Source organism: Chelmon rostratus, chromosome 3, assembly GCF_017976325.1.
Source record: "Chelmon rostratus isolate fCheRos1 chromosome 3, fCheRos1.pri, whole genome shotgun sequence".
In the NCBI taxonomy this organism is placed as follows: domain Eukaryota; kingdom Metazoa; phylum Chordata; class Actinopteri; order Chaetodontiformes; family Chaetodontidae; genus Chelmon; species Chelmon rostratus.
In genome coordinates, this window is record NC_055660.1 from 7,930,248 (window position 1) to 7,944,744 (window position 14,497).

Below are 14,497 nucleotides of genomic sequence, written 5' to 3' on the forward strand. Positions count from 1 at the left end.
ATGCAACATACACATTAATGCAGCAGTAATATTATTCCACAGACATCACATATAAGAATAAAACACTGACAGGGAACATTTTACTGCACAAAAAGTGTTTTTACTTTTAATATTTAAGGTTTTGAATGGTTTTGAACTTTTTCTTGTAATGGAGCATTTTCACAGTGTTGTATTAGTACTTTTACTGAAGTAAAGAATCTAAATTCTTGTCCCAGCACTGTGTGAACTATGGTATGCTCAGTGTATATAACAGATTATTCTCTCTGTCTGTCTGCAGTCTTCCTCTGTTGTGTCGGTGTGTCGCTCCTGGTCCAGCATTCAGCCAACTGACTGCAGAAGAAAGTATGATAGTTCTGTATAACCTGACCACTCTCTGTGCAGCCCTGGACCCACAGGTAAAAAACAAACAAAAACACACGTACATTTCTGTTGAGGCATGTTTTTTACAAACAGATGGCAATCTGACGGAAAATCTTGAAAGACAATAGCGGAGAACCGTAACTGAAATACAGGACAGATGTGTTTTTGGCTTAGCCAGGCGCTCCGTCAGACAACCCTGATTCCAAAATAAAAGAAGAAAAACTGAATGCAATCATTTCCAAATGAACTTTTTACAGACAACAGTTTTACAAAGTGTCCTGAGCCCATGTATTAATCTCCTTTACACAGTCATGTGTTTCACAAAGTGTTGGACCTCGTTCCATCCTTGCTTGTGAACCATTGAGCCTTTCCAGGATGCTCCTTTCATACCTAATCATGATACTATCACCTGTTGCCAATCAACCTGTTTACCTGGTGTTTAACAGGGATTAACAGTTTTTTTTGGAGTGCTCCACAGCTTTCCCAGTCTTTTGTTGCTCCTGTCCCAACTTGTTTGCTGCATCAAATTCAGAATAAGCAGATATTTGCAAAAATCAGTGAAGCTGATGAGGACAAACATTAAATATATTGTATTTGTTTTCAATTGAGTATATACAAAAAAGATTAGCAAATGATCACATTCTGTTTTATTTATGTTTTACACAGTGTTACAAATTTTTTTAGCTGTCAGCGATCACTGGTGGGAACCTGGTGAGGGATCATGTTCTCGTGGCACTAGGAACATATCCTGGTAGTCATTGAACAGTAGGGGTACAAAATAGATAATTTGTTGGGAACTGTGTCAAGAACAAGATTTCTTACTCTATATACAACCACTGCTCTATTTTATGAAGAAATGTAACTGCCACTGACAAAGTTTGGACTTTCTCGTTCGTAGGTTTCTGCAGCTTTGGCGGGTAACCTTGGAGACAACATTGATGCCACAGCCATTGCTGCCCTCGGCAACGAAAGCACCGGCATGTCCACTGGTCAGATCATGATGATAAAGCCTCAGGACCTGCTTGCTGCCCTCAGCACTCTGAGCAGTGTGATGGGCTGGAGAGAAGGTCAAGCCAAGGCCATCATCCTGTCTCTGATGTCCTCAGGGATGTTGCAGGTAGCCGCCGACTGTCGGTCTGTCCGTTATCTGAACTCAGATTTGATATTACGCCTGTGAGCAGTTCTCATCCGTGTGCTGCTTCCATCCTTTTCCATCCCACCAGATCAACAACACGTCGTCGTTGTTCATGCTGGGCTCTCTTGTTGTGGGAATACCTGCGAGGACATTCAGCAACATCAATGGCTCCCAGCTGCTTGTTGCATCTAAAAATCCTTCGTTTCTAACACACTTGATGTCGGCTCCACTGGTCGTCCAGCAGACCATTGTTTCTCAGGTATGACAACTTCATTCCAGTGCAACACTTTCTATTACGTTTGCATAGTCACTACTAATTAGTTGTGTATTAGCATGCGTATAAGTAGCTTATTGACTCTTTATTGTCATTATAAAGCACCTATTAATGCTTTATTCTGCGGTACCATGTCCTACATTTGTTGTGCAAGGATTAAGATCTTAATCACCTCACCCCAGCCCTCTGTAATCCCAGAATAAGACAATGAAAAAATCTTGCAGAATTACGATCAATTTCTAGCGAAAAGTCACAAAATTACTTAAGAAAAATATGAAAAAAAATTAAGAAATGAAAATACACTGTGAAGTTTGTGAGTTAGGAACTTTGTTGTCCAAGTTGTGGAAAATCATGTTCACCTTCACCATATATTCATACATATTAGAAAACTATATATTCAAATAAGAATAAGATTAAATTAATGTGTGGAAGGCCAGATGTAGATAAATTACCTTTTTAAGTCACACATATGACTTCAGACAGACATCACTTTATATCACGAAGCAAACAGTGAGTTAAGTACCTAAACCTGCACCATATTTAATACGTGTTTTGTTGCAGCTCATTTGACACAAAGTCTTACGAGTGGTGCATTCTGAGATTGTAAACCCTGTTAATTTAGGATGTAATTTGCCTGTTTGCGGTTTGTCTGTTGTTTCCTTTAAACCATCACGTCCAAGAGTGTTTAGCTTTTTGTTTTTTCTTCCATGCTTGGAAATCTGTCCCTTGTTTTTTGCGAAAAGCTAAAAGACTACAGATGCTCGCACCAACTATTACGCTACGTTCAAGGTCAAAGTGTTTGTTTGACCTTTTGCAAACTGCAGTAGTCCACACACAGTTTTAGTCACGACGTGGACTACTTTGTGTGACGGTGCATCAGTTTAAGAGTTACTTAACGCTTTGCTGAGAATCAGGTTTGCAGCAAAACACACATTTAACTTCACCTCCCGCGTGCCCCTCCAGATCGTATCAGTGAACAGCAACAGTGAGATGATCGTACAGAACGTTCCAGATGAATTAGCCGCTGAGATCCCTCGTGCTCTGCTGCTGGCCTTCTCCAACATCGACAGCCTCGCCGGCACGATCAACAAGAAGAAATGGAAACGGCAGCAGGTAGGAAGCAACGCTGACACACACACACACACACATGCAGAACACACCTGCCAGACAGCATGTCATTTCAGCCTGTTTGTTCTTTTTTTTAAGGTTGAGTTGTTCTTTAATGCCGTAGCAGTGGAAAGTGCAACTGCAGCTCTGGGAGGTGTAAATAAGTGAGTTTTGAAGAAGCTTTCAATAAAGAGTTGACACAAAATGCCCAGTCAGGAAATGTCCTGCAGGTGGGTTTCAATATGTGCTTAACACAAAGTGTGTCTGTGAATGTGTGTGTGTGTGTGTGTGCCTACGTGTAGTTTGTCATCCTCAGTGCTGCAAGGGTTCACGTGCACCGGAGTGAGCACCTTGTCAAAGGTGCAGATCAAGAGGCTGATCAAAGCGTGTCGGAGAGTCGGCAAGGAGAAGGTCACTCTGGTGGAGACTCAGGTGAGAGTGTGGCAGAGTGTGTGTGTGTGTGTGTGTGTGTGTGTGTGTGTGTGTGTGTGAAGCAGGTCATCACCACATTTCTTAACAAAGTTGCAGGAATGCAGCTGAAACATGAAAAACTGATTATTCTGCATAGACAATTAAAATTTACGTTTTAACCTCAGCATCTTTTGTCCTATGTCTGACTGACAGTTGACCTGTATGTATAACAACATTAAAGGAGACTCAGACGTCACCAGCTTCGACCTCTATCCTCCTGATGTGCTGCTGTACTATGAGTGAGTTGTTTAGAATTCTTTACGAAAGAACTCTTTGCTGTCAGAAGAGTTCGTGTCAGCCTCTGTCTCTCCATCTCTCTACAGTTACTCCCTGGTGCCACAGAGCAGCTGCAGGTCCTACTTTGAACAGCTGGCGGATGCAGATTTCTCCGTTGTCTCCTCCGCCCTCAGCTACAAACTGACCACTCTGTTTGCTAATGCCAGGAGCTGCCTGGTGAGTCCCTGAACAACAGCAATACACACATCTAAAGTGGCCAGTTTCCCAAGTTTTATATTGAATTATCAAATAGTATCAAGTGCTCAGGTATGAGGGTTTTGGACTCAAATGCAAGACTCAGAAATACCAAGGATGGAAAAAGGCTTGATGGCTGGTTTTAATAACAAAAATCTTTTAAGACAATAACAAGGGCAACAAAAAAGCGCTTGGTCATCAAAATGCAAACAAAAGACACAAAGGATATCATTCAATACAAAAACAATGGTAATCAAGAACTATCAAGGCAAGGCAAGGTCACAAGACAGCATACACACAATTCACAAGGTTCACATGACAATCTGGCACAGGACAAAGGGAGACGCGGACTATATATACACAAGGTAACAAGGAACAGGTGGAAACAATCAGGGCGGGGCAGACAATCAGACAGGCGGGAAGGGACACCAGGAAGTCAATGGTCTGAAACGAGAGGAGAGTTCGGTTTCACAATAAAACAGGAAGTGCAAGACAAAACATGACACCTGTTAACAAAACACATCAACAGTCACAACGAGACATAGCAAATAGATCTGGATCAAGGTTACTCCAAGACTAAATAACGGTTTAAATTAAATCTCCAAGGAGGACGATTCACTTTTGATTATTGTCTGTCAGTGGAAATTGTTTGGATGATTTTAAGCAAGAAAAAAGAGCTGCACCAAGAACACCAGCAAAGAATGAACCACTTAATAACTTTGATAAAAAGCAAAGATAGATAGATAGATAGATACTTTATTCATCTCCAAAGAGAAATTTGCAAGTGTTGCACATACAAAGAAAATGCACTTCATTATGCACTTCAGAAGGCCACTCTTAAGGATAATCTTTCTAGATTAAATTTTATTAATTATTATTAATTATTCCATTAATATGATCAATTAAAACTTGTGACCATTAGCACATGAACTATTAGAAATAAATTCAGTTATCAGTTATCAGTTATTCTGATCTGTAATTAATTTCTGTTCTTGCATGTTTTATTTTTAAGGGTATAACAAACACGACTTTGACTAAAGATAATATATCAGTGCTGGGAAACATGATCTGCACTCTGGACGAGTCTTACATCAAGAACTCTGACCCGTCCATCCTGGAAAAGCTCAAGAACTGCCCGGACCTCACCGACGCTCAAGCGGCCGCTGCTCAAGCTCTGCTGCTGAGCGGGAAAACACAGTACGGGTACGTAAAACTCGTAAGCCTCTTTATTGTGTTCCCGTGTGTCAGCAGATTTATTTCGCAGCCTTCAGCCTTCAGATATTCCAGTAATTTCTTTTTCAATAACCAGAGCTCCATCAACGTGGACTGAACAGACTCTGATGGACCTCGGGATGTTGCCGCTGTATTTGACTTCAACCTTCTATGATAACTTTGACAAAGTGAGTAACACGTGAATACATGGCTACAGGAGAACAGGTGACTGCATGCATGTTTGCTTTTTGAACTGTTGTTTTTCCTGCGAGCAGGAAACGAAGCGGAGCTTCCTGAAGTACTTCCTGGAGGTTTTGAGTAGCAACGAGGTGGACAAACGGAAGCAGAGGAGGCTGAAGGAAGAAATAAGAAGCTCCATCAAAAAGAAGTCAAAGCGATCTACAGGTGAGTCTCCCTTCGTTATCTGCTGCTCGTTTCTTCTTCATGAAGAATCTGATTTCAGCTGTTTTTCTTTTTAGTTAACGAGTGCACTGTGGGAGAGATCACCCAGGTGACCATCAGCGATGAGACGTTCCCCTTCGACTATGACGACATAACCCAGTTCAACTGCTGCCTCAGTGCCACCACCGTCAAAGACAACCTGGACGCCATCACTGCGAAGGTGGACCAGGAGGAATACCTCGCCATTGTTCTCAGCAAACTGAGAGAGGTAGGAGACCGGAGCCAACTGAGCACGACAAGTCGATAAATTAATACAGCAAAAGAACAAATATGTCTGACAGGAAGGTGACGCAAAGGAAATTATGAAAATCAATACAGAGAGTACGACCAGTCATGTCTTCCTGATCACTGTAGGAGACAAAGTTCATTTTAGTTAATAGAGTTGTCTTTGTTATTATGTGTCTAACATTAGTGGTGGTGCAAGAGGTCCTCAGATCTTTAGCTTAAATAAAAGTAGCAGTGCCACAGTGTAAAAAAACTGCATTCAAAACTTTACATGAGTAAAAGTACAACAGACTCGAAGTCAGCTTTGAAAACACTTGATAAAAAGCAAAATTCATGTTGTCGTTCATTATCCTTAAGTCTTAACTCAACATGATTTCTTAAAGTGGGAAAACGTGATCAAGTTTGCAAATATTTTATTTGTGTAGTAAATTTGTCAGGCTACTACATATTGCTGTTTGTTTGTTTGTTGTAGAGTATTTGGTGGGAAGTAACTAAGTACATTTAATCAAGCACTGTACTTAAGTGTAATTTTGAGGTACTTGTACTTTACGAGTACGTGTAGTCCCGTGTTCTGCTGCTTTTATTCTTCTACTCCACTATGATTCAGAGGCACATTGTATTTTCTATTTTTTTTACTCCCCTGCATTTGTTTGACAACTTTACTTACTTGTTACTTAGCAGAATCTGTTTAATAATACAAAATATAATCAGCAAATAAATTAGGGAGTGTAATAGTAGTAGTAATAGATGAAAATAAATCTTCATTGATCCCTGAGGGGAAATTCTCAAGTTACTCAGCAGATAAACTATATAAAGTAACTAAATTGCCTTCAACATTAAAGAAAGTAATGCGTCAGTAATTAAAATCCAATAATGTAATATATATTATTCTTAAATATACCATTCTGCACAATGACTACTCTTACTTTTGGTAAATTAAGTATATTATGATGCTAATACTTTTATACTGTGTAAAGATTTAAATGCATGACTTTCACTTAGTAGTATTTCTACACTGCGGTACTGCTACTTTTACTTGCGTACAAGATCTGAGTACTTCTTCCACCTCTGTGAACGAGAACGATTGTTAATAAAACTCAAGACATTAAGATTCTCAGATCAGATCTGTTTGCCCATGTAAAAGTGGTTTATACCTACATAACACAGCACCATAAATGTTGGCCACATGAGTCACACCTTCTTGTTGATCCTCACATATTTGCAGGCTTACGCCGCCACCTCCATTATTCCAGAGAGTCAGGTTCAGCTCTTGGGCCCGGCGTCCCGTGTGGCCACCACTGCTGACATCAACATGTGGAGCATCACTGTGATCGACACGCTCTCGGCTCTGATGGACTCGTCTAACGGGCCGTGGGACCCGACGCTGGTGAGCAAACGAGCCAAGCGTGTTGTGAATGTGTGCGTGTGTGCACGCATGTTCTCACGAATCCACGTTGCTTCTCATCCAGGCCAAGGCCGTCATCTCTAAGTATCTGAGTAAGGATGGGAACAAACTGGGCAGCGCTGAGCTCAACGTCATCGGGGGAGCCAACCTGTGCTCCCTGGAGGCCAACGTTTTGCAGAGCATTTCCCAACAAAGCCTCAAGTAAGAAGTCAGGGCTGTGTGTGTCTTTACAGTCCAAACTGAATGTCTTTGCTATCCAGCAGCTGCTGCGCCGTTTGATTTCTCGCCTCACGCTGAGTGGGTTTATTTGTGTGTCCTGCAGAAACGCAGACGCCTTGACCGTGTCCAACTGCACCTTAGAGAAAAAGAAAGTGCTGTTCACCATCGCCAGGCAGGCGTTTGCCACAACCACGCGATCGGGAACTGTCTCCACTTCCTCCTACCAGCTCTCAAAATCTTATATCGGTAGGCAAACAGACTGCATGCACAGGCCTGTTTCTAGACAACAAGGGGACCAAGGCAGGATTTTCTTTCGGGGCCCTCCTTATTTTGCCTGAGGCCAAGAACTATGACATAAAACGACAAACAAAACATAAAGTTTAACTATAATGTATATAACTATTTTTCGATTCACAAGGACAACATGACAACCATTCAACATTTTACCTACAATGTGGCCAGAACATTCCTGTAATTTATAAAGTTCATGCCAGAGTTTTAATGTTAAGGCATACACAAAAGAATAGCTGCTCCAATAGCTAGGAATAAATAATAAAAAGAAGAATTTAAAACATTTCAAGTGTTCTTGGGGGCCCTCTGGTGGCCACGAGGGACCTCAGCAGGCCCTTATTGTAGTTATTGGTTATGCATGCAGAAAAACTTTTGTACACAGACAGTTTCCAGTGAACTCACACTTCATTTCTTTCCTGGTCTGCAGGCGGTGCTGATTTAGCCTACGTCAAAAGTTTGTCCACCTCCGATATCAACATGGACTTGGAGACCTTCACCAGTCTGGATGAGAGTGTCGCACTGGTCAGTGGTGTATTTGTCTGGCAGACTGTAATTGTGACTTTTAAAATATTTCTTGTGAGGCAGAAGTCTCTGTAAGGTACATCAATTGTTTGTGAGAAGTTTTAAGAGGGTGGTGGCAACAAGGACAAACAACTGAAGTACTTGGAAGGCACTCTGTCTCTGCAGGTTTTGGTTGCTATGACAGAATGGTCCTATCTAAATGCTTAGTCATGGCTGTGTCCAACACAGCTGGTGGTGATGAGTTTTTATGTTTTTCAGGGTGAAAAACAACTTTAAGGGACTTTTAAAAATGTGAACCTATCCTTTAAACAAAACAGAAACAAACAGCACAGTTTATCCTCTCTGCTCTCCCTAGGGCCTGAACGTTAATGAAGTTCGAGGTCTTCTTGGCAACAACCTGGCCAACCTGAAGGCCTATGAAAACCAAACACTGGTACGAAGCTGGATCAGCATGCAGCCCCAATCTCAGCTCGACACGCTTGGACTGGAGCTTACGGGAGGCAGGGCTGACCCGACCACCAGCTTGCCTGCTTCCACCGCCAGCTCCTCATCAGCTACAGGATCAACCACAGGTGAGTACTGACAAAGTTGCATGATCTAAAAACAATAGTCAGGAAACAATTTACTGCTAGCTTAACCCCTCTCACAAACACAGACTTTTTAAACTATTTAATCTGGTGGTCTCGTTAAGGAACAAATCAAATGGCACGTTCCCCTGCTCTAAAATATGCTGCAAACATTAGCATTTACAGCTAACTAGCTTATCGTGTTAACCCGGCATTACTTAGAAGGCCAAGGAGCATTTCATAAAAAAAAAAACCCCAACCCCTCATGATAGCAAACCTACTGTGTGGAAGCTAGTTCTTGATGCTACCACTACAGCGCAGGCTAATGTTAGCGCCTCTGTCATGCTCTTTAGTACATGTTGGGACGCTTAAACTTTAGCAACCACAACCAAACTTGTTATCTGACAGGAGAGACAGGGTCATATCGTTAGTTCTCACCCAAAAAGCCTTTAATACTTGCAATGCAAGGACTAGCTAGCTGTACATTGTAATACAATAAGAACAGCCTTGTCACTTTATCACCATCTTCTACATGAATTATCCGCTGGTTAGGATGCTGAGTTTGTATATGTACCCATCAGGTGAATATTTAAAGTTTTAAAACTAGATAGCTTAAAACATCAAAAAGTGAGCAGGAGAGTGTTTTCAAAGGACTCATGGAGCTAACATTGTTGCAATTAGCTTGCTAGCTGCACCTGATAAAATCTGTTAGCGACGTCGTTTTAGCCGGTCAAACAAGTAGCATCCTTTTTTTTGCATGTGTCTCAAATCAAAGACCTACCGTTCATGTTAAAAACTGGAAATCAGATACATAACCCTCAATGTAGTGAAGAATAAACGGGGTTACCAACCTCTAAATTGAGTTTGTGTTTGTGTCTGTTTTAGGTAACAACGGTGGTCGCATCCGAGCAGACGCTGGCTTCACCTTCGTTGTTTTCCTCGTGCTCCTCATCACTTCTCAGCACATTCTTGTATGATTCAACACATGACTGATGACTGTAACTGATAAACATATATTCCCTAATAATCCTCTTATTTAAATAGATGATGCAAACAGGCAGAGTTACCTCAAACCACATGTGACATATAATTGCATTTGCAACATAACTAACTGTTTTGCTTACTATGAAGAACATGTCATCTTTAATAACAATATAGTAGATGTGAATAATACATTCTTGATTCATTGGTCCCTCAGTTGCGAGCATGTGCACTCTGAGACCTTTTCACATACAACTTGTATGCTCGTACATTATATTTACTTTGTTTTGTTCTGGTGGTTAAGTGGTTTTAATTGTAAAAATGAAAGCGGAAAATGAAGGTGATAATTTCTTGCTGCTTTTGTGTTGATCTATTCCTATGTATCCATTTTTGAAATTGCACTTACTTAAGGCAGGATTACCTTGAAACTCGCCACACCTGGAGCCGTATGAAATTAATATTCAATGCACGTTGTGTGTATTTGCACAATAATCAGACTACATGACTTGGTCACAGTTTATTAATATTTAAGGGTTGGACAGAGGGTTACATCGTTTCAGTAACACATGAATATGTGAGTAAGTTTGAGCTGTAAGTAAGTGACCTCCCTCTGTTTCTCTAGTCTTACTTGGTAAAACTGTTAAGGCGGCAACCAACAGCTGAATAAGAGGCATGTGTAGCCATATAACAGTGTGAGAGCCAGCCTTTGTTACTGTCGGATTCAGTATAATTACATTTTCTGAATTCAACAGTGGTTCACTCAGGAGAAAAATGCTGTGTGTAGTGTGGTGTACTGATGGATGTGTTGCAAGTTTAACCCTAAGAAGGACACCACATCAGTTTTAATACTCCCTAATTATTTTCATTATCTGTACATTTTCTTGATTAATCAAACATTTTGTCTATAAAAAGTCAGAATATAGTAAAAAATGGCCTGTGTAATTTCACAGATTCCAAGGTGACGTCTCCAAATGTCACGTTTTGTCTGACAATCAGTCCAAAAATGCAAAGCTTATTTGTTCACTATCATGTATGAAATAGAAAAGCACATGTAAGAAGCATGAAACCAGCAAATGTTTGGCTGCTTTGTTAGAAAAACAGTTAACTTTAGCATTAAGTTTCTGTCATTCGACTAATCAATAAATCGACCAATCATTGCCGCACTAATATCAGTTATAAGCGTTTGTAGACACCGAGTACAGTCTTGCAGGTGGGACAGGTGTGCTTTGCATCTCTCAGCCGGTCCACACAGAATGGGATGAGACAGCAACCTAAAACAAAGCTGAGAGGACAGCAGCTAGTGTCATGATCCCTATTCATAAAGTATATTGTATATGTATTTAGTTATCTTTCAAAATAAAGGATGGGTTGTATTTTCATGCATTTCACAAGTCTCTTGTGGTCACATACATCAGCCACTGGGCTGTGTAATTAATTATGCCTGGTTAATTTCAGACCACAATCAGACCTCCACCTGTAGACTTTTAGTCTTTGTGAATATTATAATGAAGCCAACGACACTTTAGTGCTTCTTACCCACAGAGGAAGAGTCCTCCACAGAAAAGGTAGGTGAGCAAACCAGAGGAGTACTCAACCTTGGAGAGTACTGTCTGATGGCACTTGGGACAAGCAATCTGAACTGGATTGTCTCCCAGCTGACTGACTGGCACTAGACAAAGAAGAGGATAAGACCAAAACAGGAGGACAGAGTGGCATACAGGATGACAATTTAAATAAAGTTACAATAAATTACAGCTATGTTATTATGAGGAACCCCCTAAGCTTAAGAGTTTAGACTCACCAACGGACACTTGTGCATTTGCCATCGTTCCTGTAAACATTTCATGGTAAATATGTTGGTGAATACAGGCTGCAACATGCACATATGAGAGACAAATCCACAGTACATGACTAGTCGTAAATAAACAATACAGTGATTACAAATGCATCTTCTCATTTAACCTGACAATCGACTGCCTCCATTTTAACATAATAACATAAGAAACTATCTTGCAAAAATTCTATATGTGGAATATATTTGTTTAAGTCAAGGTAGTTTTGTTTGTGTGCAGGACGATGCATTTATGACCCTCAGAATTTATTCAACAGCTGACACACATATGTAAGCCTTGCCTAAACATGCATTTGTCAGGAGCACTGAGACATGAAGTGGACTGGGATTCAATATCACAATATCACACAACATAACAAGGACAACTATCTAATATCAACAAAAATCCTATAACTACTAACAAAATCAGCTTAACAAATGAACAGTAACTTTTTCAGATAAGGCAGAGTACTTACAGTTTGAAAGAGTGCTTGGCTGCAGAGAGGACTGTTTCTGTGTGGGCTACACCTTCCCTGCCAACCTCCTTTACTTCCCCAGGAGTCATAAGATTGCTAGAATTTCCTGTGTGAACTTCACTGACCCAGCCTCTCTCAGATGGATTGTCTCCTCAATGCAACAGACTTTTAACATGGTATGGATTTATCATAGTTATAATTTGGGTGCACATTTGTTGATTTTAACTGTTCTTAACCACTTCGTTGTGGGCCATGGCCAAATGTGATTTGATTTAGTCATATGATTTTAATAGCTCACCCCATAAGAATCACATTTTTTAAATATAACTTAAGGACTAAGGTGTAAAGGCAAACAGTGTATGTAGTTTTTAGCTTCTAAGAACTGCAGAAAATATGTAAAAATCTGCTATGTTGGAAAACATATAAAACATCTCTGAGAGACTTGCAGTGCATGAAACTAACTAAAGACAAATAACGATCCATTCAGACTGAAATTAACAGCACATGCTCCTGCTGCTCTGAATTAGATCTGGCTTTTAACCCTTTGCTGAACATTGCAGTACGGTTCATGGTGACGGTCAGCAATCCATTATCAGTCTGCATATCCTAAAAGGTACCCTGTGGAGTTTGACCATGGGTAGCACGATGGTGCAATATGTTGTGCGGGTGCACGAGGATGTGAATGAGTCAATACACATTCCTGCCAATGGTTTGATTGATTGGTAATATGCCAAGAAAAGCAGCATTGAGCAAAAAGCAGGGAAAATGAAGACGGCTAGTTAGCAAACATAGATAAACAATGCAGATTTGAAATTCTTTTTAAAGTCAGCTTTGCATAGATTTTAGAAGGCAGTGAATGCACGCATGCATGTTTGCAATGAATCAAAGGTACACACTATGTGCTTTGCTGAAGAACACCTAATGCAAACATATCAGAAAAGTACTTTCTGTTATGAAAACTCCACATTAAAGGATAAGGATGACAATTTTCCACCATTTTATGCTAATATATACTGACACTCCACTATACACTCACTGGCCACTTTATTAGGTACACCTTGCTAGTACCGGGTTGGACCCCCTTTTGCCTTCAACTCTGCCTTAATCCTTTGTGGCATAGATTCAACAAGGTACTGGAAATATTCCTCAGAGAGTTTGGCCTATATTGACATGATACCATCATGCAGTTGATGCAGATTTGCACATCCATGATGTGAAGCTCCTGTTCCACCACATCCCAAAGGTGCTCTATTGGATTGATATCTGGTGACTGTGGAGGCCATTTGAGTACAGTGAACTCATTGTCATGTTCAAGAAACCAATCTGAGATGATTCGAGCTTTATGACATGATGCGTTATCCTGCTGGAAGTAGCCATCAGAAGATGGGTACACTGTGGTCATAAAGGGATGGACATGGTCAGCAACAATACTCAGGTAGGCTGTGGCATTGAAATTGTGCTCAATTGGTACGAAGGGGCCCAAAGTGTGCCAAGAAAATATCCCCCACACCATTACACCACCACCAGCAGCCTAAACCGTTGAAACCTACCATCTGAATGTCGCAGCAGAAATCGAGACTCATCAGACCAGCCAATGTTTTTCCAATCTTCTATTGTCCAATTTTAGTGAGCCTGTGCGAATTGTAGCCTCAGTTTCCTGTTCTTAGCTGACAGGAGTGGCACGCAGTGTGGTCTTCTGCCGCTGTAGTCCATTTGCCTCAAGGTTCGACGTGTTGTGCGTTCAGAGATGCTCTTCTGCATACCTCGGTTGTAACGAGTGGTTATTTGAGTTACTGTTGCCTTTCTATCAGCTCGAACCAGTCTGGCCATTCTCTTCTGACCTCTGGCATCAACAAGGCATTTTCGCCCACAGAACTGCCGCTCACTAGATATTTTCTCTTTTTTGGACCATCCATCCATCCATCCATCCATTGTCTTCCGCTTATCCGGGGCCGGGCCGCGGGGGCAGCAGTCTAAGCAGGGATGCCCAGACTTCCCTCTCCCCAGACACGTCCTCCAGCTCTTCCGGGAGGACCCCGAGGCGTTCCCAGGCCAACCGAGTGACATAGTCCCTCCAGCGTGTCCTGGGTCTTCCCCAGGGCCTCTTCCCGGTGGGGCATGCCCGGAACACCCTCCCAGGAAGGCGTCCAGGAGGCATCCGGTAAAGATGCCCAAGCCACCTCAGCTGGCTCCTCTCGACGTGGAGGAGCAGCGGCTCTACTCTGAGCTCCTCCCGAGTGACAGAGCTCCTCACCCTTTTTCGGCCCATTCTCTGTAAACCCTGGAGATGGTTGTGCGTGAAGATCCCCGTAGATCAGCAGTTTCTGAAATACTCAGACCAGCCTGTCTGGCACCAACAACCATGCCACGTTCAAAGTCACTTTAATCACCTTTCTTCCCCATTCTGATGCTCGGTTTGAACTGCAACAGATCGTCTTAACCATGTCTACATCCCTAAATGCATTGAGTTGCTGCCATGTGATTGGCTG

General features: G+C 41.5%; 1 protein-coding gene across 1 annotated transcript in view; it reads left to right on the forward strand.

Moving 5' to 3' along the window:
* The window catches only part of LOC121604710, a 32,394-nt gene extending 21,310 nt beyond the window's left edge, over positions 1-11,084 (forward strand). The window contains exons 48-65 of the mRNA XM_041934287.1: positions 278-395; positions 1,259-1,477; positions 1,584-1,754; positions 2,733-2,882; positions 2,976-3,040; positions 3,179-3,308; positions 3,501-3,586; positions 3,671-3,800; positions 4,831-5,021; positions 5,128-5,218; positions 5,306-5,435; positions 5,510-5,700; positions 6,943-7,104; positions 7,187-7,323; positions 7,445-7,587; positions 8,060-8,154; positions 8,510-8,726; positions 9,606-11,084. Coding sequence (XP_041790221.1) covers positions 278-395; positions 1,259-1,477; positions 1,584-1,754; positions 2,733-2,882; positions 2,976-3,040; positions 3,179-3,308; positions 3,501-3,586; positions 3,671-3,800; positions 4,831-5,021; positions 5,128-5,218; positions 5,306-5,435; positions 5,510-5,700; positions 6,943-7,104; positions 7,187-7,323; positions 7,445-7,587; positions 8,060-8,154; positions 8,510-8,726; positions 9,606-9,697 — 2,518 coding nt within the window. The 3' untranslated portion in view covers positions 9,698-11,084. The remainder of the gene's footprint in view (positions 1-277; positions 396-1,258; positions 1,478-1,583; positions 1,755-2,732; positions 2,883-2,975; positions 3,041-3,178; positions 3,309-3,500; positions 3,587-3,670; positions 3,801-4,830; positions 5,022-5,127; positions 5,219-5,305; positions 5,436-5,509; positions 5,701-6,942; positions 7,105-7,186; positions 7,324-7,444; positions 7,588-8,059; positions 8,155-8,509; positions 8,727-9,605) is intronic.
* Positions 11,085-14,497: the final 3,413 nt, after the last annotated feature.